Source organism: Gopherus flavomarginatus, chromosome 2 (assembly GCF_025201925.1).
Source record: "Gopherus flavomarginatus isolate rGopFla2 chromosome 2, rGopFla2.mat.asm, whole genome shotgun sequence".
In the NCBI taxonomy this organism is placed as follows: domain Eukaryota; kingdom Metazoa; phylum Chordata; order Testudines; family Testudinidae; genus Gopherus; species Gopherus flavomarginatus.
Window position 1 is genome coordinate 8,006,477 of NC_066618.1, and position 26,980 is coordinate 8,033,456.

General features: G+C 48.5%; 1 protein-coding gene across 1 annotated transcript in view; it reads right to left on the reverse strand.

The window, feature by feature from the left end:
- The window catches only part of WNT9A (Wnt family member 9A), a 64,871-nt gene extending 40,782 nt beyond the window's left edge, over positions 1 to 24,089 (reverse strand). Inside the window, exon 1 of the mRNA XM_050942748.1 lies at positions 23,965 to 24,089. Within this exon, the coding sequence (XP_050798705.1) occupies positions 23,965 to 24,059 (95 nt within the window). The 5' untranslated portion in view covers positions 24,060 to 24,089. The remainder of the gene's footprint in view (positions 1 to 23,964) is intronic.
- Positions 24,090 to 26,980: the final 2,891 nt, after the last annotated feature.

Genomic DNA, 26,980 nt, shown 5'->3' on the forward strand with positions numbered 1-26,980 from the left:
CAATCAGAATTGATTTATCACATCAAGCGTAGACATGATAAATCGATCCCCGATCGCTCTCCCATCGACTGCTGAACTCCAGCTCAGAGCAAGAGGCGGATGCAAAAGTTGACGGGGAGCGGTGGCTGTTGATCCTGTGCCGTGAGAATCACTTTCTTCGTGTCCTAAGTTGATCTAAGATATGCAACTTCAGCTACAAGAATAGCATAGCTGAAGCCGACGTATCTTAGATTGATTCACCCCCCCCCCCCCGCCAAGTGTTGACCAGTTGCAGCTAGGAATTTGTGTTTGCTCAAATGTATTACTAGCAGCCAGTCCTGATTACTTAACAGAACAGACCTGTGCAAAGAACCAAGAAAGTCCCTGCTCTAACCAGATTTCACCCTTTCGTAAGGAAGGATCCCAAGACACTGAGGGTATATTACATCGCAATAGAAAACCTACCACACCAAGTCTCAGACTACAGCCCAGGCTGTGGAGTGAAGAACAGCAGTGGAACTACCAAGCAGCAGATGTTTTGATCCTTTGTAACCATGATCCAGGTGAGGTGACTGGAGCCCAGGAAGCAACTCATCTCTCAGCATTCATGTGCCCACTTCAGTTTTACCACCTCATTTCCTTTAGCACAGTGTTCAGACCCCCCCACGTAACACATGCTGTTGCATGTTAATGCAACCAGAACACAGCACGCTAGTGAGCAGCTCCTAGAGTGTCTCAGCCTGCAGATAACAGCCTTTTACCACCTCTAGTGGGAGCAGCAGATACCAGCTTTTGTGTGCTTAAGCAGTGAATTAGCATGCCCTCCTACAATATATTCTGATCCACTCAACTCAACCCCATGCCATCAATGCAGGAGTCAGCTGCAGGGCTCTGTACTCTATCACTGTCCTGCACAGTAGATACTGGTGCTTCAGATGTCCCCATACTGCTCCATTTCAGCTCTGGAAGGGCCACCTCCAGACATAAGTGATTCAGTTTTCTCCCTGCTATGCAATGAGTAGCAATTAAAATGGCTGCATCTCCCTTCATATGCTCTCAAGTATCGTATAGAGGACTTGGCTCAGGAGGGAACTGGAGGCTGACTGCATAGGAGCAGCAGGCTGGAGGTACCAACCTGGGAGCTGGTTGCTAAGACCAGACAACTTGGGAGCTGGGAATGAAAGGCCAAGCAGCAGTCTGTTGCTGGCAAGGGGTGCTAATCTTTGCCCCTGGGTTTCCACCTATTGTGGCTGCCTATAGGTAGGAGATCCATGTAAATGTACCCACATGGGACAGACTAGAGGCACTGAGTGCTGTGGTGCTCAGAAGTTTGTCTGACTGAAGTTGGTCCAGTAAGAGATTACTTCACCCACCTGGTCCCAGCATATGAAAGACAGTTACAACAATGCTGCAAAATGAACATTTATGGCACTATTGTTTATAGTAACTGAAGAGCTTCAGAAGCTTTGAGCATAAACAAAAATAGTCACCCTGGCAACTGTGTGTTAACATGATCATATTTACCCACCCATTTCTGTACTGCCTAGTCCCACCAAGGAATTTCAACCCCTGAAGCCAAAAGCTTCTTAAATCACGCTATACACATGGTCAAGAAAGAGTTGACAAAGTTACAAGAACTTCAATAGCAAGAGGTTGGCAAGAGTCAGAACAATTCTTGAAGCCTGAATAAAGAGAGCCCACAAAATGTAACCTCATCCACCCCTCTGCTCCCATCCATGAATACGCAACACCTCAATGGTGGTCATGTAGCAGATGCCTCAAAAGATTAGGTAATACTTTGCAACAATCACCATGTAGAGGCGATTCAAGGCTCCAGGAGAGGGCAACAATGGAATGTTGTTGATTTACTTGTTCCCAAGGTCTGTTACCGTCTCTCTGGCATGTTGTGCCCACAGCGGGCTCTTTAGAAACGCGAAAAGTTTGAGCGAAGCAAACTGTAGGTTTGTTCCCAGAAAAAGCCTGTGAACTGCCAGCTGCTCTTATGACCACCCAAACGGTCCACGTATTTCTTAAATAGTGCTGAATTAAGTACAGGAATTGAGATATCGTGAGAGCAGAGAAGGGAGATTGGAAAGAGAACTACTGGCCAAAGAAACCTCAGTTCTGGTGAGGGTGACCGTATTTCCCCATGCCGAATACAGAACACCTGGCAAAATTACTCCCATTCAAGCAAGTTCGACAGCAATCAGAACTACGCAGTACAAACATTTCAAATAAATATTAAGTTCACTGAGCTGGTGTTAAAAAGGAACTAATGTAGTTGATTCATTTTATTTACCTTCTTATCTTTAAGGCTTTAGGGTTCACACAGGGATAGGCGAGACACACACAACAGAGGTGACCAACTGACCTGACCCTGCCTGCCTGGTGCTCTCCACCCTCCATGCCTGGCTGGGCCCCTGGGACAGACTCACCTGTCCTGGTACCACATCTTCCCAAGGCAAAATGTGAGGGGGCAAATTGCTCCCCCCTCCATCCTCCGATTTCTGCCAGGGTTCACACCAGAGTGTGACCAGCAGCTGCCTTTCAGCACAGTGCAGGAGGGAAGGGACAGGAGCTGCTTCCAGCTTCAGAGGAGGGATGACCTGGCCAGTCTCTCTGCAGAGCTCCTCTTCCTCTTCCCCGCCCCCACCACTCCCCTGTGGCTGGAAGCAGCTTGTCCCTTCCTGCCTGCACAATGTTGAACGGCAGCCAACAACTCCAGGCTGCAGGCGGCCACAGACATAACCCAGCCACTTCCTGTCCCCTGGCTATGGTGTGGACAGGAAGGGGTTAAGCCCTAAGGATGCATTGTGCACCAGGGCCCAGAGAACCTGACTGCAGGGGCTTCAGAGAACCAGCCAGAGAGGTGGCTCAGCAGGGGAGGGTGCCTAGGGGACAGAAGTCCCATGCTTCTTGGGGGCAGGACCCAGGGTGGGGGAGAGGTGGGTGAAGGAGCACAAACAGGCTGGAAATAGCTACCCCCCCACCACCACTCCAGAGCATAGCCAAGAGGCAGAGAGACTTCCTGTGAGGCTTTGGCACATACAGGGCTTGGCTCCCTCTAGTCGGCCCCCAGGCTGGAGGGTCTTGGGATTTTCCAGGGTGCCAGCCCAGCCAGAGGCAGTGGGGGAAGGAAGGAGCCTGCTGGCCAGGCTGTGGTGAGCTGAGCACTCTGCCCAGCGGTTGGTTCGCCACACAGTGCTGGGAGCAGGATGCACCCTGTGGGGTGGGTGAGATGAAGGGGCTGCTTGTAAAGGGCCAGCGTGGGGGCAGCAGAGGTGACACATAAGCTGCTGTTGCCTGGCACCTGCTTGCACTTACCAGCCACCGCAACTCGCAGCCAGTGCCGGCTGGAAACAGGATGGGGTCCTGCTGACCAAGAGCCAGCATGCAGCAGGGACTGTGCTGACGGACCAGCACATGGAGCGCATTGCAGCTTTGCCTCTCCACCTGCCTTGCACATCCACCCCCATCCTCGGTCACCTGACCCCCGCCACTCACCAGTGATAGGTGAGCCACTGGTGAGCAGGGATCCAGCCAACAGCAGGATCTGCCAGTACTGATGTCAGAGGGGACAAAAAAAAAAAAAAAAAAAAAAAAAAAAAAGGACAATTCCCCCTTTATAAAAGAAAGTCAGGACACCTCAAGGAGGGCTTAAATACAGGACTGTCCCTTTAAAAAACAGAACATCTGGCCATTCTAGTTCTGGCAGGCTGAAGCAGCAGCAGTAGCAAGGAGGATTGCAGGCATTTCAGTCACAGGTTTTAACACTGTTTCTCAACGGCTTTGCTGCCACCTACCCTTTGAACATCGAAACAAGGCCAAGTGCTACTGAATAACCTCACTGTCTGTTCTGGTGACAGCCCACCTGCAAGGAATTTTGCATGTTGTTAACAAGCAGGCTGTTCTACCCAGGCAGCTGTATCTAGAGCACAGGGGAGGTGGGTGGCTGGATTCTTCAGTAAGATCCCATCTGCTGCACTGAGACATCAGGGAGAGGGCTGCTCTGAAAACCTCAGTCTTTTCATTCTTGTCCCCTCACATTGCAGCCATTGTCTTAGAGGACATGGTATGTCTCTAGTGAGAATTCAGACCTGCATCTCAGAAGATGCTTCTGAATTTAAACCTCTGTCTAGATTAGGAAGAGAAACATCTCCCACAGTATCACATGCCAACCCCTCTCCCAGGTTTAGAGTTGAGGTTTCCACAGGCATTGTTCCATGAGAATGGTTTAGCTTTTGGGGGGCTGGGGGAAGTATGCTGGAGGCTGATTTTGTGAGAGACAGCTGAAGTTTAAGTTAGACCCCATACCTGACAGGATTCTCCCCACTCCCCTTAATAAAACATCTTACTGAAAGACTGAAGAGGAATGAAGTCCCATTCTTTCACTCCAGCCATCTGAAGCAAAGAGCCAGAGTTGGTGTCACCAGTACTTTGAATGTGTAAATCACAACAAGGGCTAACCACTAAACAAGTGAGGACGGTCCCTTTTCATGGCATCTCCACTTGCAGTTTATTTGGGATACCTGGCTCACAAGGGGCCCAGTGCGGTTATTGGAGCACTCTTACTTTACTCCAGTGAGTTAAAGCAGCAGAGAAAAGTGAAACTGTCCCTGATTTAAGACTACGTGACAAAGCAAGTAGCATGGTCAAAAGGATGCATGCAGGATTGGTGGGATGGGGGGAAGAGACAGACAAAAATAGCATGGGAATGCAGGAGGAGAGAGACTGAGCACCTCCCCCCAAAAACCCACAACACACCCCCAGTTAAATGTTAGGCACTGCTTCAGTATGGGGGCTCGGAAATTTCTACAAATGTACCTGTGTGACTACATTGTCCACACCTAGATGTGCATGAACAGCTGGGGTGGAGGGGGGCTGGAAAATCTTCTGAACTTGCAATAGGCAGATTACTGCCTATAAATGTTTTACACAAGTCTGCGTGGGGGTTAGGAACTGCATGGGAGCTTATTTCACTACTGCTTTAGCCTCTCTGTGCTTGCTATACAGCCTTAGGTAGGTCATCTCCCTCTGCAAGGGTAGCGGTAGTTATATATGATAACCCCCTTTCCACAAAATAAACACAAACAACCAAAACACACACCACACAAAACTTAATGTGTTACACAGACTCCAGTAGATGGAAAACACTCAGCACTTGCAGAGTACATGTATTATTCTCCACACTACAGGCCAGTCATTTTGACCCTAGATTTGTACCAACTGGTTTTCTTTCAGAGAAATTCCCATCTCTTTAATCTCTCATGCCTGACTCCTCTACCAATCAAATTTGTGACAAATTGAGGATTTGTCCAAGTTTCAGATAATGCCAGCTGCTTTTGTATGATTGCAGTTTCCACCTACAGTCTTTAAAATGAAGCAAGGATCAAGCCTTCTGACAAAACCCAACTCAAAACTGTTTGTAATGGAACTGGAAAGATTCAGCCCTGCACATACCCAATGTGTTTCTAGAGCATTCCCTATTTACTGGGCATTACTGCCTGGCAGTGGAGGAGCATGGAGGCAAGATAACACAGTATGCTTCATCTTTTTGACCACCAAAAGTGCTTTTAAAGTCCCAGTGCTACAATGCTGGGCTGAAAATACTGTCCAGATGGACCTAAACTGCAAAATCCAATTTAGACCAGCACCAAGTTAGAAAAACTTGGTGCCAGAAAACCTGTTACATAAAGCCTCTTGCTGGTCATTATGGTCTGGGGTGGCTCCAGGCACCAGCATGCGCCAGGGTCGGCAGGCCACGGGGGACGCTCTGCTGGTCGCCGCAAGGGCAGCAGGCAGGTTGCCTTCGGCAGTATGCCTGCGGAGGGTCTGCTGGTCCTGTGGCTTTGGCGGACCTCCAGCATGGATGCTGCTGAATCTGTGGGACTGGGGACCTCCTGCAGGCAAGCCACCGAAGGCAGCCTGCCTGCCATGCTTGGGGTAGCAAAATACCTAGAGCTGCCCCTGATTATGGCCCTTCTGGTTCTAGATGGAATTTGCCAAGTACAGTAGCATGAAGCTGGAAGGTAACAAAACTAGACTGAGTTTTGATTTTGCTTCTAGAGTGTGCTTTCAAGCCTCTCATTTTGATCAGAACTGGTTCTTCCACTACTAATAATCCACATGGCTGCTGTTTGATCTACGTATTGCCATGCAAGCCCAGTGGTTTTATCTGGTAGATATAAAAGGAAAGGAGGAGTACATCTGTGTGTGTTCATGCTAGTTAAAGTTTCCTGTGTGGTTCAGCCAGTTGTGCCTACAGGTATGTTTATTTCACTACTTTAGCAAACCAGCAGACTTTTTAATGGAACTGTTGATATTTTTCCTGGCTGGAATTCCTGGCTAGGCTAGGCAGTGTACAACTGAAGTTCATTCCTAGCTACAGTCTGAAACTATTACTCTCCTCGTGGGACTGAAGAGAATTGAATTGAAGGTTTCCATTGCATCGGTCAGATTTCTTCCTTCTTCATCCTTCACATTTAAGATATCTAAATAAAGGATCTCAGGCAGTGGACAGTAGCTCTTGCATACGCCAAGGCTTGCTTTAACACCAGGCACATTGGACATTCATCTCCATCATTGCAGCCATATGTGGCACTGTAAGTAGGTACACTGCTACACCCCAGCAGATGAAGCTCTAAGCATAAGGCTTGATGCAAAGCCAAATACCTTGGGACAAGCCTAGCAGGGGAAGATTCCAGCTTTGTTAGCTTAGGCCACATGATCAATAGATCATTCTTTTGGTATTTTTCTTGGCATTCCTTTAGGTGCTGGAATGGGAACAGTAGCTCCAGTCTGCACGCAGAATGTTTCTGTTTTGCAGGGTATAAAGAGGGTACTACCACCCTCAAGACATTTATATTCTAGTATCACTTAGGTCTCAAAGATCAGAGACCTATGCAAGCTACATTAGATATGCATAATACAAGTCCCTGATCCAGAGAGCTTAAATACTTCAGTACACAAGAGAATTCTCCTTTTACAAGAGATTAAGTAACTTGCCGGAGGTCACACAGATTGTGGCACAGCCAGGAACTAAACCCAGATCTCCAGAGTCCCATTGCAGGGTCTTAAGTGAGGAAGGATAATCTGATTGATCTAAACTTGCCTTCCCTGAAGGAAAGTGAGACGAGACTTCTCAGTTAGCTATTGACCAAGTACAACCCATCAGCAACAGTCTCTTAAAAAGGCCAACAGGGCATGCATACACATATCCTCTGGGGTCTTAGAGAGCGTCACCTGGCAAGACAGTAGGATGGCTCAAGCAGTCTGATTGCTAGATCCTGCCTTTGCTGAGAACAAAAAAGGACAGCTGGTGCAAAGCAGTAACAGGCTGCGACAATGCGGTCCTACAGAACAAGTGCCAGATTTGTTCTTGCTGCAGGAGGTGGTTTTTGCCCTAGCCTGCAGTGCTTTCATGCCAAGTAGCGCATAGAACCATAGATCAGGCTTCCAATGGGTATAGGTCTTTGAATTCTTTACTGATTCTGGGGGAAACTTCAAAGTGAAGTCTATCCCTGCTCCCATCCTAGACCTCTAGGTGAGTTAGGCATTTGCCTGCTCCTCATTCTACAGCCACGATGTCATGAGGTGCTTCATTGAAGGTCCAGGCCACAGGAGCAGCACCTGGCCAGGAATGTAGACAATGGCTGGGGATTTCTGCACTCATTGCTGAGAAGAGGCTGGTTTCATACACTTGGTGACACCATGCTGTTCTTGCAATTACACACATGTTTAAAGACAAAGTTCTAACCTTGGCTACACCTACAACTCCCATTGACATAGGTGGGAGCTGCATGGGCATATGGTAGATAAGGGCAGAATTTACCCCTCAGAGATATCCCCTCAGAATACCAAGACCCTAAAGCTTCAGGTACCAGTAGAGTTGATGTGTACAACAAGAAGCAGTCACTAATACAGGCATTTAGTCAAAGTAAGTGCCTACAAGATCAGTGTCAGATTCCTTTAGACACACACACACTTGCTATGTGCCTGAGTTTTGAGACCAGTCTGTGCAAGAATGCAAGTTGCAGCCTGCTCCTCTTCCCTAGCTCTGAGAACCTCTCTTCCGCCTAAGCCTGTGGGCTAGTACATAACCAGTCAGGAGACATTTCTCAAGGGCACATGCTCACTCTCATTGGATTCTTCACCCTGGGCAATTCATAGTGCACTGGACTGTGAGGACTATTTGGGGAGAAATGAAAAAGATGCAGTTATGCTGCACTGCCAGACCAACCCACTCAAACCTTTGTTTGGTCCAGGGTTTTGGAGCTGTGCTCTGGCTCTGCTCCAGGCAAAATCCTGCAGCTTCACTGCTCTAGCTCTGCTCCAGAGCCCTGGTTTGGTCTATCTTATGCTCCCCCTAGAAGGGTTTTCACCTCTGTCCTGGCCCACACAGACCCAGTCTAATGAGATTTTGGATCCCTAGGGCCAATATACAAGATGGATTGGAGCTGGTAGTACCTATTCAAGCAAAGCCAGGGAAGAACTTGCTAACTTGGGCTCAAAGGTAGCATGCAGTCAAATGCAACAGCTGTTTCTTATAGAAGAGATCTCGTTGGGCCAAGCTAGGGTGGTGTATTGGGAGGGGTTATGTTGCCTGTGGGCTGTCTGGGATCTGCCTGCAATTATGCAAGGCACGCACTGTGGGGGGGGGGGGGGGAAGAAGACTCTCCAGGTAGCTCCCAGCAGTTTTGCCACAGAGCTTGTGTCCCAGAGGAGATTTCCCCACTGACAGTGGCTAGAAAGCCTTTGATTGTAGGGGTGTGCAGAAGACAGCGGGAATAGAATCAAGCTGGTGAGTTTGCTGTGTCTTTAGAGACCTGGCCTTTTGAGCATTAGGATAGATGTGCCTGAAGTAGAGGCACAACCAGTGAGTTTTTAAAGGCAGCTTTTTTTTAAAATGCAACACTTGTTTGCATGGAGCACCCACCCTTCAAGGCATGGCTGAGTAATCAGAAACTGAACTAGAGGGGTTCACAGGGCAGAATCAACACCTTGAATGGCACATGGAAGTAGATTGAAGATAGTAAAAGCAGTGGAGACAAGAGAGACTTGCAGCAGCTCACACTAAGTTCAGCATCTTGCAAATATCAGGCTGTAAAACAACTCAGTACAACTTGTTGGACTAAGTGTGCCCAAGTCCAGGAGAGGTAGACAACTAAGCACTCTTCTGGGGAATAGTCTTGTATATTTTCCTACTCTAGTTCCTGCTCAGGCATCAGCTACCACTCATTCATTTCAACAAATGCACCATAAGAATGGCTATACTGGGTCAGACCAAAGGTCCATCTAGCCCAATATCCAGTCTTTGATAGTGGCTTTGTAGGAAATGAACAGAACAGGTAATCAAGTGATCCATCCCCATCACCCATTCCCAGCTTCTGGCAAACAGAGGCTAGGGACACCATCCTTGCCCATCCTGACTAATAGCCATTGATGGACCTATCCTCCATGAACTTATCTAGTTCCTTTTTGCACTCAGTTATAATCTTGGCCTTCACAATGCCCTATAGCAATGAGTTCCACAGGTTGACTGTGCTTTGTATGATTAAATACTTACTTTTGTTTTAAGCTTGCTGCCTATTAGTTTTATTGGGTGATCTCTAGTTCTTATGTGATAAGGAGTAACAAATACTTCATTTACTTTCTCCACACCAGTCATGATTTTATAGACCATCATATCCTCTTAGTTGTCTCTTTTCCAAGATGAAGTCCCAGCCTTATTATGTTCTCCTCACATGGTCTCAGACAGAGCTGGGGACGGGGGTAAATATTAAACTCAGGAATCTTTTATACACCTGATCAGCAATAGAAAGAGCCATAAATAAGGCACCTCATGAAGATGGAACTGGAACTGTTGACCGGTGCTTAGCCTAACAGGTGTCCCTATGAAAGGTTTGAGTTGAGTCAACTCAACCCAGACACAAAGTTAACAGCTAAAATCAGTGGGAGCCTCTACTTCTGCCAGGTTAGAATGACCAACAGATTGAGGTGGGGGATACTGAGTTGGGGGCAGATATTTCAGGAATGTCTAAGATACAGGAACACAAATTCCAACCATTCACAAGAGGACTTGTGGCTAAATCACTGAGGCACTTTAGAAAGTCTCTTCCCCCCTGCCCCCCCAAAAAGAAAAAAGATGAACAAAGCCTTCCCCAAGCAGTGAGATAGTCAATAGATGAGAATTAGTAACTCAAGTGGACTAAGGTACCCAACTGGTAACCTCATTGGGACTTCATGGAACGGCCAAGGATTATGTGGGTGGAATCAGAGGAGGGAAGTCATTTAATTCACCTGCTTCTACTAGTGCGAGTGTGCTCAGATTTTTCTAGTCCAGAATGCCAGAACCCCATGGCTTAGGTCTACCTCCACAGTTCTTTGAGGGACATAGGAGACAATTTAGTCCTGCTAAGCTCCTGAATGACCTTGAGGCAGAACCTCCAAGGATGGAGCAATGCACATAGTTCCTCATATCCTTCCACGGAGTGGTGGGACAGTCAGTACATAACCACCCAATAGGTCTAGTGTAACTTCAGTTTTTGGGGTCTTCTGGTACAGCCTTTTTTCCCCCAATTTAAGGAAGCATTTCTGCAGCAGCTACTCATTTATCAAAAGGAATTTTTAATTCCAGTCTTCCCTAGATACTTAGGCATTCAGCACAGCTACAAGATCATTGTTAAGTCAATGAAAACAGACCAACATGCCTTTCTTCCAGTCTCTTCCTGTAAGTGCTGATGAATGAGCAATCTAGACTTCTAATGAAGACTTGCTACACTTAATATAAAGAAGGTTGACTTGGGATCTGTGTAGTAATACTGTAAGGTTTACTAGTATGGATCTGTCCCATCATGGAAGGTGATGCAGTAGGTGCATTCCAAGTCAGTACAAACTGAGTTTTAACACCAGATCTATTCCAGTTTCACAGAATCACAGATTATTAGGGTTGGAAGGGATTTCAGGAGATCTAGTCCAACCCCCTGATCAAAGCAGGGCCAATCCCCACTTCCCTAAGTGTCCCCCTCAAGGATTGAACTCACAGCCCCGGGTTTATCAGGCCAATGCTCATACAAGAGCTATTACGTATTTTATACAGTACAGTGTTGCCCATTTGCAACCTATGGGAAAGCTGAAGTATATTTAAAACATTCCCCTCACCTGTCAAGTTTTTGTAAAGATAGCTCCCCACCCTTGACTCTTCTGGAAGAACGATTTAATATTAGAAGCAAAAGCAAAGAACCACAAGTCAGAAAGTTGTTTTGATCATTTCAAATATGAAGTTGTTTGCAACAGCTATATAAAAAGCTACTCTGATTTTTCCATCTGGCAGAGCAAGTCCCTCGAGTTTAGCCAATATGTTTATCTATGTAAAGTCATGAAATACTCCCTGTTCTAGTTACTACTTTGCACTGTGCTGCTACCATAAGGAGTAGAGCTTACTGTGGTAGATTTAAAAAGTTTGAGATTTTAACCAAGATCAGCTTTTCATCCAGCAGGGGTCAGATTCTGGATCTAGATTGCACTTGGACTGCATGAGTATGAAGTCAAGTAGTTTTTATTTTGCAGTCTCAATTTTAGAAGTAAAATGGAGTTCTGTAACAGAACTACATTTTGTAGAGACGTGATAGCTCATTTTGCAGCATCTTTGACATTAAAAAAGGATGAGAGATGCAGACCTAAATGGATTTCTGACTAGGGTATCTTGATCTAAAATAGATCCTGGAATAGTTCATTAGCACTTGGCTTTTATCACTTTCTTGTGATCTATATTAAACAAAAAAAAAAAACCACAAAGCTATCTGAAGAGATGGAAACTTATGAGGACTTTGTCAGGATTTCCAAGCCAATCTAGTTCCTATAGACTCCCTTGAAAATCCTGGTCTAAAAGAAATATGTAGGCTAACACTTTACCCCTTCCATTGAAGATCAAAAGTCAGCCTTGAAGCTTTTATCCTCCTACTCCCCAGCCTCCCAAATGAAGGTTTTAAAGCACGACAGTTGCATTTAAGATCTTTAGCTTCTCCCCCACACTCCACTGGCTTGGGTTCTCTTTGAATTGGACTAGTTGTCCAGCAGTGGGATCTGACAGATCAGGATGAGTAAATGGACGTGTGTGTATTGGCTGGTTGTAACCAGGGCTACTAAATGCTCTTTATTTGGCAGGGGTACAGTCAGAGCACATCACAAGGTCTCTGCCACCATGTGGTCTAAGATGTAGCTTTAGACCACAAGCTTCTAGATATTGTATTTTCCTACTGTGCCTAACCCAGCTGCCCAACTTAGGGTACCTCTATACTACCCACCAGACCGGTGGGTAGTGTTCGATGTATTGGGGATCGATTTATTGCATCCAGACGAGACGATAATCGATCCACTAAGCGATGCCTATACTCCACCTCAGCAGGAGAAGCAAGTGGAGTTGACAGGGGAGCTGCAGCAGTCGACTTGCCACCATGAGGATGGCCAGGTAAGTCAAACTAAGACTTTGACCCTGCCATAGAGGGGGAATAGTTAAAAGCTGCTTCTTGAATTCACCCAGGTCAAGGCCAACAATTTGGGAACTGGAGATCATGGTTTGTTGATCATATCCATTAAAAAAGCCCACACACGTGCACCCTACTCACTTTAAAGGGGTTAACTACTATTCCAGCTCAGGACCAAACCAAAAGCTTCCTCATTTACTCCCATGAAATGAGAGAAGAAAAGCAGTCTTGAACTGATGTCCCATGTAGAAAAGGGACTAGAGACTCTCACCCTTTCCCAGTTCCCTCTTCTGCTACTTTTGATTGTAGTCATTGTTTGGATTCCAAGACCACACATTTGGGTCTGGAGGACTGAGACCTCTATGGACCACGGGGACCATTAAAGGGACCATGGGAGTGTTAAACAGCATAGTGGGGTGTTAGACCCACACTCCTGGCCAGATTTCAATTTCAGGAATTACATTCTACCTATGTAAATTCCAGCTGTAGATTCTACTGGATACGGTATTCTTCAGTTAATTTTTCTATACAGCTGCTGCATTTCACTCTGGAGAAAGGTGAAACAACAACAAGTACTATAGTCTATAGCACAGTCAGGCCTGTACTTTTGACTAGTCCATAGCCTATACCACAGTTGAAGAACCTGCAGCATAGACAACACCTTGAGTCTATGCACCACTTTCCCCTATATCACACTAGTATCCAATGTCAGCTGCAGAAATTCCTTACATGGAAAGGCAATATTAGGATAGTATTTAAAGTATGTTTCCATTGTGTCTCCAGTTGCCAAAGTCAAACAAAACTAAGGATTCCATTTCTTTATAGCACCTTGGGTAATAATGAAGAGAATTATGCAAGTATCCAGACCAGGGGCAGGCAATCTATGCCACACATGCCGAAGGCGGCAGGTGAGTGGATTTTCAGTGGCACTCACACTGCCTGGGTCCTGGCCACTGGTCTGGGGAGCTCTACATTTTAATTTAATGTTAAATTAAGCTTCTTAAACATTTTCAAAAACCTCATTTACTTTGCAAACAATAGTTATTATAGAGACTTATAGAAAGACCTTCTAAAAATGTTAATGTATTACTGGCATGCAAAACCTTAAATTAGAGTGAGTAAATGAAGACTCAGCACAGCACTTCTGAAAGGTGGCTGACCCCTGATCCAGACAGTCTCTTATCAAGTGGTCCCACAGAAGTTATGAGTACCAGTATCAGGCAATACCCAAAACAAAATGGCACGTGCTTCATGGCCAGCCAGGACAAAAGTGGTTCTGAACACTGGAGTGGACCCTGAGGGGAAAAGTCACTCCACATTGCAGCTTGCAGGAGAAACACCAAAGATGAGCTTAGGACATCCCTGAGATGTGGAAGGAGAGTCAGCCTGCATCTGGGACAAGAGAAGGCATTCGTGAGTGGAAAGTACTTGTTGCACTGGCTTGTGACCCAGCTGTCCTGCCCTGACTCCAGAGGTAGCTATAATCCATGTGTAGAGTACAGAACGGCAAGGTTTATGAAGAACATTGGGAGTCTGTCAAGACGGCCCACCACTAACGGTTGTTACATAATGTTATTACCTTGTCTTATTGAGTGTTTGCAATGGGGCACACATACACCTACTCACCTACAGTAGCATGGCACACATGACTGGCCTTAATGATCTGTCACCCAAACAGGACACTGCTAATCTCATTATCTGTTACTTTGGAGGCCAATCAAGCAAAGTCCCCAGGAATTCCCTGAATCTTATCCTAACATCTGCCCTACAAAGAAAAGTGGAGGAGCAAAATAACCCAGAGCTTTTAAGCTACAAGAAAAATGGAGTGGGAAAATGAAGTGCAATGTCTTCTTGGGGATTTTCCTTTTAGTTTTGGGCTGCTCCAAGCTATGCCCCCCCCCCCACTATCAAAAAAGGTTTGAGAAAAGTTTGGCACATCCTATACAGCTCGTCTAATTGCTCTTTGTATTCAGGAACCAAATATCTATCACTCATGGAAAAGAAGCCAACTTGTAGGAGACAGGGCAACCTGGGGGGGGGCAAGAGGGGCAATTTGCACCAGGCCCCGGGCTTCGCAGGGGCCCCCACGAGAGTTTTTTGGGGCCCCTGGAGCGGGGTCCTTCACTCACTTGGGGGCCCCAGAAAACTCTTGCGGGGCCAGGCCCCGGAACTTCTTCCGCTCCCGGTCTTCGCTGGCGGGGGAGTCCTTCAGCTCTGGGGCGGATGGACCCCCCGCCATCGCATTACCACCGAAGCGGGACCTGCCGCCGAAGTGCAACCCGGTCTTCGGCGGTAATTTGGCGGCGGGGGGCCCTTCCGTTCAGGGACCCGCTGCCGAAGTCCCCGAACACCTGCGGCGGGGGCCCCCTTGCCACTGAATTACCACCGAAGAGCGGGCTGCACTCCGGTGGCGGGTCCTGCTTCTGCGGTAATTCGCCGGCAGGGGGGGCCCTGCCGCGGGTCTTCGGGGCACTTCAGCGGCACGTCCCAGAACGGAAGGGTCCCCCGGTGCCAAACAGGGCCGGCTCTAGACATTTCGCCGCGCGGGGGGCCCCCTGCCGCTTGCCAGTCCCACAGCTCCAGTGGACCTCCCGCAGGCATGGCTGCGGAGGGTCCACTGGTCCCGTGGCTCCGGTGGACCTCCCACAGGCGTGCCTGCGGATGCTCCACTGGAGCCGCGGGACCAGCGGACCCTCCGCAGGCACACCTGTTGGAGGTCCACCTGAGCTGCCTGCCGCTGATGGCCCCAGGAATCCTCTGGGTGGCCCTGGTAGGAGATGCCTTCATATGGCATGTATCACTGTCTGTAGTTGTGTTTTGCCTTACAATGCCCTTCACCCTAGCAGTTGTGTTGTCCTTTCCTCAAGGTGTGTCCCAAATCACTGAAAAATTTAGGTCCTTAATAAGAGAACAATGCCTGTCTCACACTAGCAGCGAATGCCTGTTAAATCAGTTTGGGAGACTCTGGTACTACAGTGATTCAGGCCAATTAAGAGCCTAGATCAGGGTTCAGCAACCTTTCAGAAGTGATGTGCCAAGTCTTCGTTTATTCACTCTGATTTAAGGTTGTGCGTGCCAGTAATACATGTTAATGTTTTTAGAAGGTCTCTTTCTATAAGTCTAATATAGAACTAAACTATGGCTGTATGTAAAGCAAATAAGGTTTAAATGTTTAAGTAGTTTAATTTAAAAATTAACATAAAATGCAGAGCCCCCCAGACTGGTGGCCAGCACCCAGGCAGTGTGAGTGCCACTGAAAAATCAGCTCACGTGCCGCCTTTAGTACACGTGCCATAGGTTGCCTATCCCTGGCCTAGATTGATCTAGTCACCTAGTTTACCTTAAGGGGCTAGTATAGGATTGTTTCCTATAGCATGTTCCCTAGACCAGGAGTTCTCACAACCTTTCTTTCTGACCCACTCAACAGGCCATAAAAACTTTACAGCCCACCTATGCCACAACATATAAAAGCCAGGACCAGCATTAAGCGGTAGCAAACAGTGCAACTGCCTGAGACCCCATACCACAGGGGGCCCCAGGAAGCTAAGTTTCTCAGGCATTGGCTTCAGTCCCAAAAGAAAGGGCTCAGGGCCCCAGCTTCAGACCAATGTGGTGGGACTTCAGCTTTCTGCCCTGGGCCCAAGCAAGTTTAACATTGGCCCTGCTTGGCAGATCCCCTGAAACCCGCTTGCAGGTACCCAGGAGTCCCAAGACCACTGGGTGAGAGCCACTGCTCTAGACTTTATGAAGTCAGGCATCAGAGCCGTTTTTTTTGCCAAGCCAAGCAGCAGGGGAAAAAAAAAAAAAAAAAAAGCTGCAATTGCGATCGGTGGCAGATCCACTGTGCTGCTTCATTATTTGGCAGCAGGTCCTTCCCTCCGAGAGGGACTGAGGGACCCTGCCTCCAAAGAGCCGAACTTGCCGTCCCTCTTCATTGGCCGCCCCAGCACCTGCTTGCTGCAGTGGTGCCTGGAGCCGGCCCTGTCATACAAACAACAAGGGAGGAAGACTTCTTCTCCCTCCCCTTGGCAGACTCCTCTTCTGTCATCACAGGTCTTTCTCCCCTACTCAGTGTTCATAGAACCACAGGTGTGGAAGGGACCTGAGAGGTCATGAAGTCCAGTCCCCTGCTCTCATGGCAGGACTAAGTACTATCTAGACCACCCCTGACAGGTGTTTGTCTAACCTGCTCTTAGAAACCTCCAGTGACAGATTCCACAACCTCCCTAAGCAATTTGTTCCAGTGCTTAATCACCCTGACAGCTGGGAATTTTTTCTAATGTCCAACCAAAATCTCCCTTGCTGCAATTTAAGCTCATTGCTTCTTGTTCTATCCTCAGAAGTTAAGAACAATTTTTCACCCACCTCCTTGGAGCAGCCTTTTATGTACTTGAAAAGCACTAGCATGTCCCCCCTCAGTCTTCTCTGCTCTAAGCTAAAAACCCATTGTTTCCAATCTTGAAAGACTGAGATCTTTCTAGGTCATGTTTTTCTAGACCTTTAACCATTTTTGTTCTCCTCCTCCGGATTTCCTCCAGTTTGTCCACATCTTTCCTGAAATGTGGCACCCAGAACTGGACACAACACTCCAGCCAAGTCCTTATCAGCATAGAGTAGAGTATTCTGTTTAAAGACAGTTTTGTACGCTTGGAATAAATGTTAGGCTTCCTTGGGCCACCACCATATATTCTTTCCATCTCTAGTGTCTCAGTTCAGACTTGTTCTCGGAGTGGTGGTGGTGTGGTGCCCAAACAAGGTTTGTGATCTGTCACTTCCAATCTAATCTCACACTGAGCACAGCAGTTGACAAACACCTGCTTTTCCTCCCACAAGTGGAAGAGATTTGGGATTAAAGGGACAAGAGTCACAAGATCCAAGTTCCAATCTTCTAAAGATCTGTCTGATTTCAGGCAAATCAACAGCTTATGCCTTTTTCTTCTGTTACATGATAATGTTGACCTGTCTTTGTAAAGCGCTTTGAGTTTCATGGACAGAGCACTGTCTAACAAGAGGACTACAAACACTGTTGTGGCAATTCTAGCCATTAGGATTCTTCTACAGCATGTACACAAAGCAAGAAACTGCGATGAACTAAGATAAGGAAAAGACAGGCTATATTTTTCTTCTCTCCTTTCTTCCCCTCCCCCCATGCCATCACTGTTCAACTACTCTACATTCAATGGATTGGTCTCATGGATCCAGAGAAGAAAATTAGGGAGCTCCCTGTATTGTGTTCCCACCATCAATCTACTGCATTCTAGAGGGACACTCATCCTCGGTAGACCAGCCTGCTACTTCTGCAGTCTCTCCTTTGCAGGTGGGCAGACACCAGTGTTACTGAATGCTGACACAATCTCATTAACATGTAACCATGAACAATTCCTGTCCCAGTGGTGCTAATTACTGGGAAGGCCACCCATTTGGAAACACTGAATTCTTTCCCTGAATTAATTAATTGTTTGGGTGGAATTTGGGGGAGGGGGGGAGAGAAGGCACCATCCACAGCTGTCTCAATTCCTTTTCGGACTGCAGAACAGAGTAGCCAAGTTTGGAGCTCCAGCGTGACATCTGTTTAACACGGCCGCCTGCAGTTCAGCCCTCTTTGCATGGAGACTTAAAAGAGTCACTATGGAGATGTTCAAGGCTCCTAGGAAAGGCTCCACAGAGAAGCGAAGTCTGTTTTAACAGCCAAAAGAGGAGTATTGCCACTTAGGGGTGGGTGCTGAAGGCCAAGCTAGATTCGCACTAGACTCCTTGGTGCTTTAAAAGCAGCTGCTGTTGACAGGATGAGGCAGATTCTGCTCTGCTACACTGGTGTAAATCCCAGGTACGCTGAAAGAGGGTATACATTGGTTAATCCAGTACAGATCTAGATCTAGGAGCAGTATTTGACCTACAGAAGTTCCCCTGGAGATTAGGGCCTTAGTGCAGTTTTCACTTTAGTCTCATACCCAAGTGAAGAGTCTCACAGGAGACCTTTGCAAGGGAGCTGATCAACTTTCTGACTTGGGCCAAGGGGAATCAGCACAGCCCATGCTGCCTAGCAGGGGAAAAGGAAAAGAAAAAAAAAAATCACATGGATGTTTGTAAGACCCACCTATAGCCCTGCTGGGTGTCTTTTCACCCAGGCTCTGGCTTGTAAACCAGGAAGTGCTTTCTTTCTCAACAGCAGGGGTGCCCACAAAAAAGAGCGCAGTGCACCCAAGTACACCTTCCACGCACACTCTGTAAAACAGGCATTGTTGTGGATAACAAGGACCATGAACCCAGTTATTGAATATTCTTCTGTGTGTAAGATGCCTCAGTGAGCATGATCTCTGCTTTAGACCTCTTAAAGAACAATGAAGAGATTAGCAGCAGATGCTAATCATTTGCAGGGCTCTAATCAAAAAACAGAAAAGATGCTTAATTTACGTAAGCAAACTTCATTTTGCACAGCAAAATCCCCAGGACCTCGGATGCTCACCTAGCATGATGGAAGAGCTGGCATTCTCCCCCAGCCTCCCAAGATGCTTAAGCATAATCAAGCCCAAGTCTGGAGAATTCAAGTAGCAACACAAACAGCCCCTCTGCTCAGCAATGCAAGAATTTCCTGAGACCAAGAAGGGAATCTGGAATTAAGTCGGACACAGTGGACACCACACCTCTCTCTTGACCCAGGTTATTAGTTTTGAAGTGCCTATAATCTAAACTGACCATTGGTAGCTGGCTTTAGGAAAGGCTACTCTCGACAGCTGCAATAGACTACTTGTTCCACTACAGCATTGGCACTGCGTGGTTTAAACAGATCTCAGAACAATCCCCATCCAACAGAGAGTAGAGCCAGAATGCAAATGCTTAGTGTCGTCTGCTATTTTAGATGATGCACAAAGTAGTTTGCAGAAGGCACAAACTTCTGTGCGCTCACAGGACTGCAGGAACCTTACCACAAAACCCTCACAAAACGAGAGGTCTTCTCTCACGAAGCTAGCCCAGGAGAGAAGAGCTAAACAGCATGGGTTTGGGAAGGGAGCATGCAAGCTGCAGTGTTTTGAGAAGTTTGCCAGACCACAGAGCAAGACAATAGACATGTCTTACTGGAAGAAGACACCTCAGCTCCCCAGTGAGCGGTTTACTAATGGATTGTGTGGCTCAAGGTGCTGGAGTATACAAATCTCAGAGACTGAACCTAGATTCGCTATTAGATTTCAAGTTCGTTTACTGGACTGGCTCTCCCGATCCCACTCCACCCTGTTCCCTCTATCCATTACAAGCTGATCTCATTTCAAACAGCTTCTTTGAAAAAGACAAGAAATAACCCCACAATGCTCCCCCCAGCCACTGGGAGTGGAACTACACCACGATTAACAGAGCATGGAAAACAAACTGCCCAGACTGCTTCAGTGTCTGAACTCAAATATACCAAGATCAGCTGATCTTGCCACTATGAGGTTTTAGCCCAGTGACTGATACGGGAAGCAAAGCCAGCAGCAATTATAGATAGGTCCATTGATAAAAGGGAAAGCCAGGTCTTCAGTAGGATGCAGAGGTAAAGCAGGAGAAGAAACCAAGTTAGACGAGGGGAAAAATGCACTTTCCTCCTTTCATATGTTTAGCTTTAGACTCCAATTCAGAATATTGAGAGAATGGATCCTCCCAGAGAAGGACAAAAAAGAACTCCCACACAAAAAAAGCAAACTTTCCCATGAAAATAGAATATTTTCTTTGAGAACAGGATACACCTGCACGTCCCCTCCAGCCACTCCACAGGCTTCATTAATGGGTTGACGGAACCCTCTGCTGGTGCAACTGTGAAACTGTAGGTAAAGCACCGTCTTCAGACTTGGGGAAGACGTAACAGGTGACAAGATGCAGGCAAGTCGTGAGTGGACCCAGGCTAGCAGCACACCAAATCCACACTGCAAGAGAGAGGACCAAGAGTCTTGGTCCAAGGGGCGCAATGTAGCCAAGGAAAAGGTGTATTCCGGGAGAGCAGTGAAGAAAGCACAGCCAGAAGAGCCATGCGCTGGCTGCCAAACAGGAACCAGTCTTGTGCCTTGTAAGCATTAAGCAAACTAAGTTGCATGCAAGAAATTGTAAACTGGGGAGGGGTAGCTCAGTGGTTTGAACACTGGCCTGCTAAACCCAGGGTTGTGAGTTCAATCCTTCAGGGGTGGATATGGGGCAAAAATCTGTTGGATGATTTAATTGGGGATTGGTCCTGCTTTGAGTAGGGGGTTGGACTAGATGATCTCTTAAGGTCCCTTCCAACCCTGATATTCTATGAACATCAAACCAAAACCCCATGATTCTTGTCTCATTTTCCCTTTACCTGCAGACTAGAACGGGTCTTGCTAGCACTGCAAAGCTTACTGATCCTTATGTGCTAAAGAGAGAAGAGTTGTCAATACATTTCCTTTAAGAGAGAAAGCTAAGAAACTAGAGCCAGAATTGAACCAGGCAACTGTGGTGTGTTTAAACCAGAACACTATACCAATTCAAAAGCTACATTAAAAGCCCACATGCACACTGTGAGACTAGAGAGCCCTGAGATTGGGAGGGGGGGAGAGAATACTTGTTCTTGGTGTTTTGATTTCCTGTCCAAACAGGACAGTTATAGGACGTGCATAATAGGAATGATCTGACACTTTCAATAGAAGAGTGAGCCCGGGGGGGAAGGGGGGGAGCAAATCGAGGATTTGAGTTATTTTTCTATAAAACAGTTTGTCAACATCTGGATTTTGCAAGTGTGTTTTATGGTCATTAATCTGGTGGGGGAGAGCTATGGTTTCTTGGGGGCGAGGGGAGAACAGAAGAGAATTTATCCCTTAAGGAGGCTTCCCATGATGTACTGCAAGTTTAGACAACTGACCTACAAAACCACACCTAGCAGAGTGTGCAAATCCCTTTACCATCCTCCAGATTCCAAAGCAATCTCTCCCTCTCACACAGACAGACATTCGGTTTTCCCCGACTACTGCCAATTTTCTTAAGTCACGTTTTGTTTGTGAAAATAGAATAACCTGATTTCAAAGATACATGGCCCCTACACAGAATAGCTATGGAGACAGGAACAGCAGGATCCCTAGGACAGACATACAAACGTGCCTTTTGCCATTGTATAATGTGCCCTTAAGTTGCACTGTATGCAGAAAGAGAGGGTGGGGGAGGGTGGACCACAAACATAAGAAAAATATCAGCTTGGAGGCTACACTGTTCCCCACCGCTAAACATTACAGGAAAGACAAAATAAGACTCCAGAATCAGCACAATTTTTTTTTTAAATAAACCCCAGTTAAAATGATCTCAGTCAGCCTGCCCAGGCTGCAGGGAGAGATTCAAAGCAGACGCCAAATACGAGAGCCATGAATACAGAGGTGCAATTACTATAAGAAACAGGGAGTGTTTATGTGGGGAGGGGGGGTGAAATCCCACTTAGAACACAAACAAACAGCTCCCAAGCAACAACCTGCAGCTTCTAGGCTCCCAGTGATTAATGACAACGTGGAATTCAAGAGGAGAAGCAACGTCCTGCGCCCGGTTTCCAGAGGCTTGACAACAAGCAAGGCTACTGGGGCCGAGTGACTCCACCAGCAACTGAGTTTGGAAGCAGCCAACACTACATTGCGGGGGGGGGAGGAGACGAGGTCTGATGTGGGCCCCTTCCACGCACCCCTATTTCTCTCTCCGCTGCTCTGTGCGGACTGATCACGCAGCCACACTCCGCCGGCTCCCAGGGCTGGCCCCTGGCTCGCACCCGCCAGCTGAGCTCAGTTCCAAGAACTCACAGAGTGGGTCAACCACAGTAAAGTGTTAGGAGAACTGGCTCCCAAGGGCCTCAGCATCTCGGCGGGGGGAGCCCAGATGTGGGCTAGATCGCTAGCCTCGACCCACCCCAGGCAGTCAGGAAGAGGGGGGGGGCACTGACACCGTCCTTGCATCGGGCCAGAGAAGGAGCATCCTCGCCATTGAGGGACAGAGATGGGGGCTACCCCCGTGTGCGCAGCACAAGCCAAGCACTTCGCAGACAGCCCCAGCACGCCCGGGGCAGCGCGCCCCCAGCCTGGTACAGGGGCCAGCTGCAGGGCGCAGAGGGTGTGGGGGACTCAACCACGGAGGGAGGTGCCCCAGCTCACCGGCCCGAAGGAGGAGACGGGAGGGTCCCGGGGCGCCGCTGAGCGGGAGGGGGGAAGGTGCAGCGAGGGGAGTTCACGGCGCACTCGGGCTATGTGCGAGACGCGCAGGGCTGCGAGCGCCAGGGGCACCGAGAGGTGCGGGGAGGGGTGACTGGGTGCAGCCTGGGGGGGAAGGGCGCGGGGGTGCTGGGCTCTCTGAGGTGAAGGTGCAGGGGGAGATGCTTTGGGAGCGGACTGCGATGGGGGACATGAGGGTGCAGGGGAAGCTGCCTTGGGGTACCAGGTGAAGCTGCCTGGGGAGAAGCGGGGGTGCAGGGGGAGCTGCCTGGGGGAAGCTATATGGGGGTGCCGGATGAAGCTGCCTTGGGTGAAGTGGGGGAAACTACATAGGGGTGCAGGGGAGCTACCTTGGGGGAAGTGGGGGTGCAGGGCGCGCTGAGGTGGGGTGCTGGATGAAGCTGCCTTGGAGGGAAGGGGGGTGCAGGGCGCGCGCTGAGGTGGGGTGCTGGATGAAGCTGCCTTGGGGCAAGGGGGGGAAGCTGCAGAGGGAGCTGCCTTGGAGGGAAGGGGGGTGCAGGGCGCACTGAGGTGCGGTGCCGGATGAAGCTGCGTTGGGAGAAGGAGGTGCAGGGCGCGCTGAGGTGGGGTGCCGGATGAAGCTGCCTTGGGAGAAGGGGGGAAGCTGCAGGGGGAGCTGCCTTGGGGGTAAGGGGGGTGCAGGGCGCGCTGAGGTGGGGTGCCGGATGAAGCTGCCTTGGGAGAAGGGGGGAAGCTGCAGGGGGAGCTGCCTTGGGGGTAAGGGGGGTGCAGGGCGCGCTGAGGTGGGGTGCTGGATGAAGCTGCCTTGGAGGGAAGGGGGGTGCAGGGCGCGCTGAGGTGGGGTGCTGGATGAAGCTGCCTTGGGAGAAGGGGGGAAGCTGCAGGGGGAGCTGCCTTGGGGGAAGGGGGGTGCAGGGCGCGCTGAGGTGGGGTGTCGGATGAAGCTGCCTTGGGAGAAGGGGGGAAGCTGCAGGGGGAGCTGCCTTGGGGGTAAGGGGGGTGCAGGGCGCACTGAGGTGGGTGCTGGATGAAGCTGCCTTGGGGGAAAGGGGAGCTACATGGGGGGGTAGGGGGAGCTGTCTTGCGGGAAGGGGGGTGCAGGGCGCGCGCTGAGGTGGGGTGCCAGATGAAGCTGCCTTGGGGGAAAGGGGAGCTGCCTTGCGGGAAGGGGGGTGCAGGGCGCACTGAGGTGGGTGCCGGATGAAACTGCCTTAGGGGAAGGGGGAAGCTGCAGGGGGAGCTGCCTTGGGGAAGGGGGGTGCAGGACACACTGAGGTGGGGTGCTGGGGGCCGCCTTGGGGGACGAAGGGGCGCCGCTTCGGGACCGGGGCGCCCGGTGGACCTACCCGAAGTAGGCGGCGGAGGGTCCGGGGGCGCCGCCCAGCAGCACTAGGAGCGCGCAGGAGGAGAGCCATCCCAGAAGGAGGTGTCCATCCAGCATTTTGCTGCAGCACTAGGGCTGATCATCTCGTTTCCCCGCAGAGCCCGATGAGACTCCGGCTGCCGAGCCGCCTTCTTATAGCCCGGGAGGCAGCGAGCGCCCAGCCGGGAGCGGGGCGGGGCCGCTCCCACAGGCCACGCCCACACGCCGTGAGGGCTCTGCGGGGAGGGGCGGGGACGACTGAGGAGGGGGCGTGGTTAGGAACTCAGGCTCCGCCCTCAGCAGAGGCCGGCACATGGGAAGCGGGGGGGGCAGGAGCAGCTGCAACAGGGCAGGCTGGAACTCACGGGGAAAGAGGCAGGCAGCTCTAGCGATCGAGGCACGGAGTGCGTGTGTGTGTAAGAAGAGAGAGCCTGTGCATGAGTGTGAGAATCAGCTGTGTGAGCGTGATTGTGCACACGAGCGTGAGAATGAAGCTCATGGCTGCGATTGTGTGCATGAGCATGAGAATCAGCTGCATGAGCGTGATTGTGCGCAGGAGAGTGTGGAGTGTGCATGTATGCTTGATTGTGACTGCAGGAGCGAGACGTGTGAAAGTGTGACGGGGCTTGAATGCATGCATGACTGAGCATGTGGAACTTGTGCAGGAGCTGCACTGTGCTTGTGTGTCTGTCGTGCCTGAATGAATGCGGTATGTGAGTTTGTGGACATGCGAGTGTATAGAGTGTGTGTGAATAAGTGAGAGTCAGAGGAAACGTGCATATGTGAATAAACATGAATGACTAGGAGTGTGTAGTGGATGAGTGTGAATGAGAGGCAAAGAATGAACACGTGTATGTGAATGAATGTTTTGGTGTAGTAAGAAGTATAAGGTCCAGGGACATGGAGGTTATACTTCAGTGGGTTTATTTTTCCATGTGTAAAATGCACCTCTTGCAACCTCCAGGTGCATATGATATAAAAACTATCAAAATAAAATAATCATAAAATTGTCAACATGTCAATTAAAAAGAAATTCCTTGAGACCTAAATAGAAAAATCTTTCTGTCATTCCCAACTTTTTCGGGCAACTAGACCCATTTAACCAGACTAGAATCTTGATCCTATATAGATTCACAGAGTACAAAGCCAAAAGGGACCATTGTGATCATCTAGTCTGTCTTCTTGTATTACACAGGCCAGAGAACTTCCCCAAAATAATTCCTAGAGTAGATCATTTAGAAAAACATCCAAGCTTGATTTAAGAATCTATCACAACCCGAGGTCAATTGTGCCAATGGTTCATTACTTTCATTGTTTAAAATGTACACATTATTTCCAGTGTGAATTGGTCTGTCTTCAGCTTTCAGCTACTGGATCGTGTTAAGTATCAGAGGGGTAGCCGTGTTAGTCTGGATCTGTAAAAGCAGCAAAGAGTCCTGTGGCACCTTATAGACTAACAGACGTTTTGGAGCATGAGCTTTCGTGGGTGAATACCCACTTTGTCAGATGCATGTCATCGTGTTATATCTTTCTCTGCTAGATTGAAGAGCCCATTGTTAAATATTTGTTCCCCTTGTAGATACTATTAGACTATAATCAAGTCACCTCTTAATCTTCTCTTTGTTATGCTAACTAGATTGAGCTCTTGGAGTCTATCACTGTAAAGCATGTTTTCTAAACCTTTAATCATTCTGCAGGTCTTCTCTGAACCCTCTCCAATATATCAACCTCCTTCTTGAATTGTGAGCACCAGCACTGGACACAATATTCCAGCAGCCGTCACTCCAGTGCCAAATACAGAGGTAAAGTAACCTCTCTACTCCTACTCGAGAGTCTCCTGTATGTGCATCCCAGGATCGCATTAGCTCTTTTGGCTACAGAGTTACACTGGGAACTCATGTTCCACTGATTATCCACCTTGACCCCCAAATCTTTTTCAGAGCCACTGTTTCCCAGGATAGAGTCCCCCAACCCTGTAAGTGTGGCCTGCATTCCTTGTGCCTAGAGGTATGCCTTTACATTTAGCTGGTTTAAAAGACATGTTGTTTCCTTTCGCCCAGTTTATCAAGTGATACAGATCAGACCTAGCCTCTTCATTATTTACTGCTTCCCCAATTTTTGTGTCATCTGAAAACTTTACCACTGATGAATTTATGTTTATGAGTGTATATGAGAGAGAATGCACACAAGGATCTGTGTATGTGCACAAACTGCTATATAGTAAAGGAGTGGGAAACGTTCTAGGAAATTGTATAGATCTACATTAAATACTTGCTGTGCCAGCTAATGCCCACCTCATATCCAGTAGTGCTGAGCCGTTTAACCAGCCCCTTCATGTCCAGACTGTGGTTTGCAGTTAACCTGAAAAACAGAAGACAGACAAAACTTCCAAACCCTGAGATTTATTTGTCATGAGATTTCTGAATTGAACTCCCATAAGAAAAGTTTTGCTTCTTCTCCCATGCCCGGGGAGCATGTATGTTTCAGTTGGTTGATTCACAGCTGAGTGAGGGGCTCCATGCACAGCTACTAGCAAGGGGATTCCACTCTGTCCTTTTCCTGTGCCTGTCATGCCTCAGCCACTCTCCCTGGGCAAATCCGGACCCCCAAGCCTGCACTGTTTACCCTTGACTTTAGTTCTTCTCTGAAGTGTCCCTCGGGGATGTTACCATGAAGACAGGTGCTTTGAAAAGGGAGCTGGCGGAGCGTGAGCCTAGAGGGAAGCATTTCCATGCAAACAGCACATACTAACGGCCTGCCAAATCCTGCCTCCACAGGGGCTCAAGAAGAGGACTCTTAAGGAGCAAGCAGCATCGGCATAGCATTGACCACAGCAACCAAGCCTTGCCTCCATTTACAGCTTTTTGGAGGGATCACATGATGGCCACCACTTTGGATAACATACCAAGGACTGAACCAGGGACCTCCAGAGCTGAAAACACACATCTCTATAGCTTGAGCTAAAGACCGGGGGGGGGGGGCATATCCAAGCTCTACCC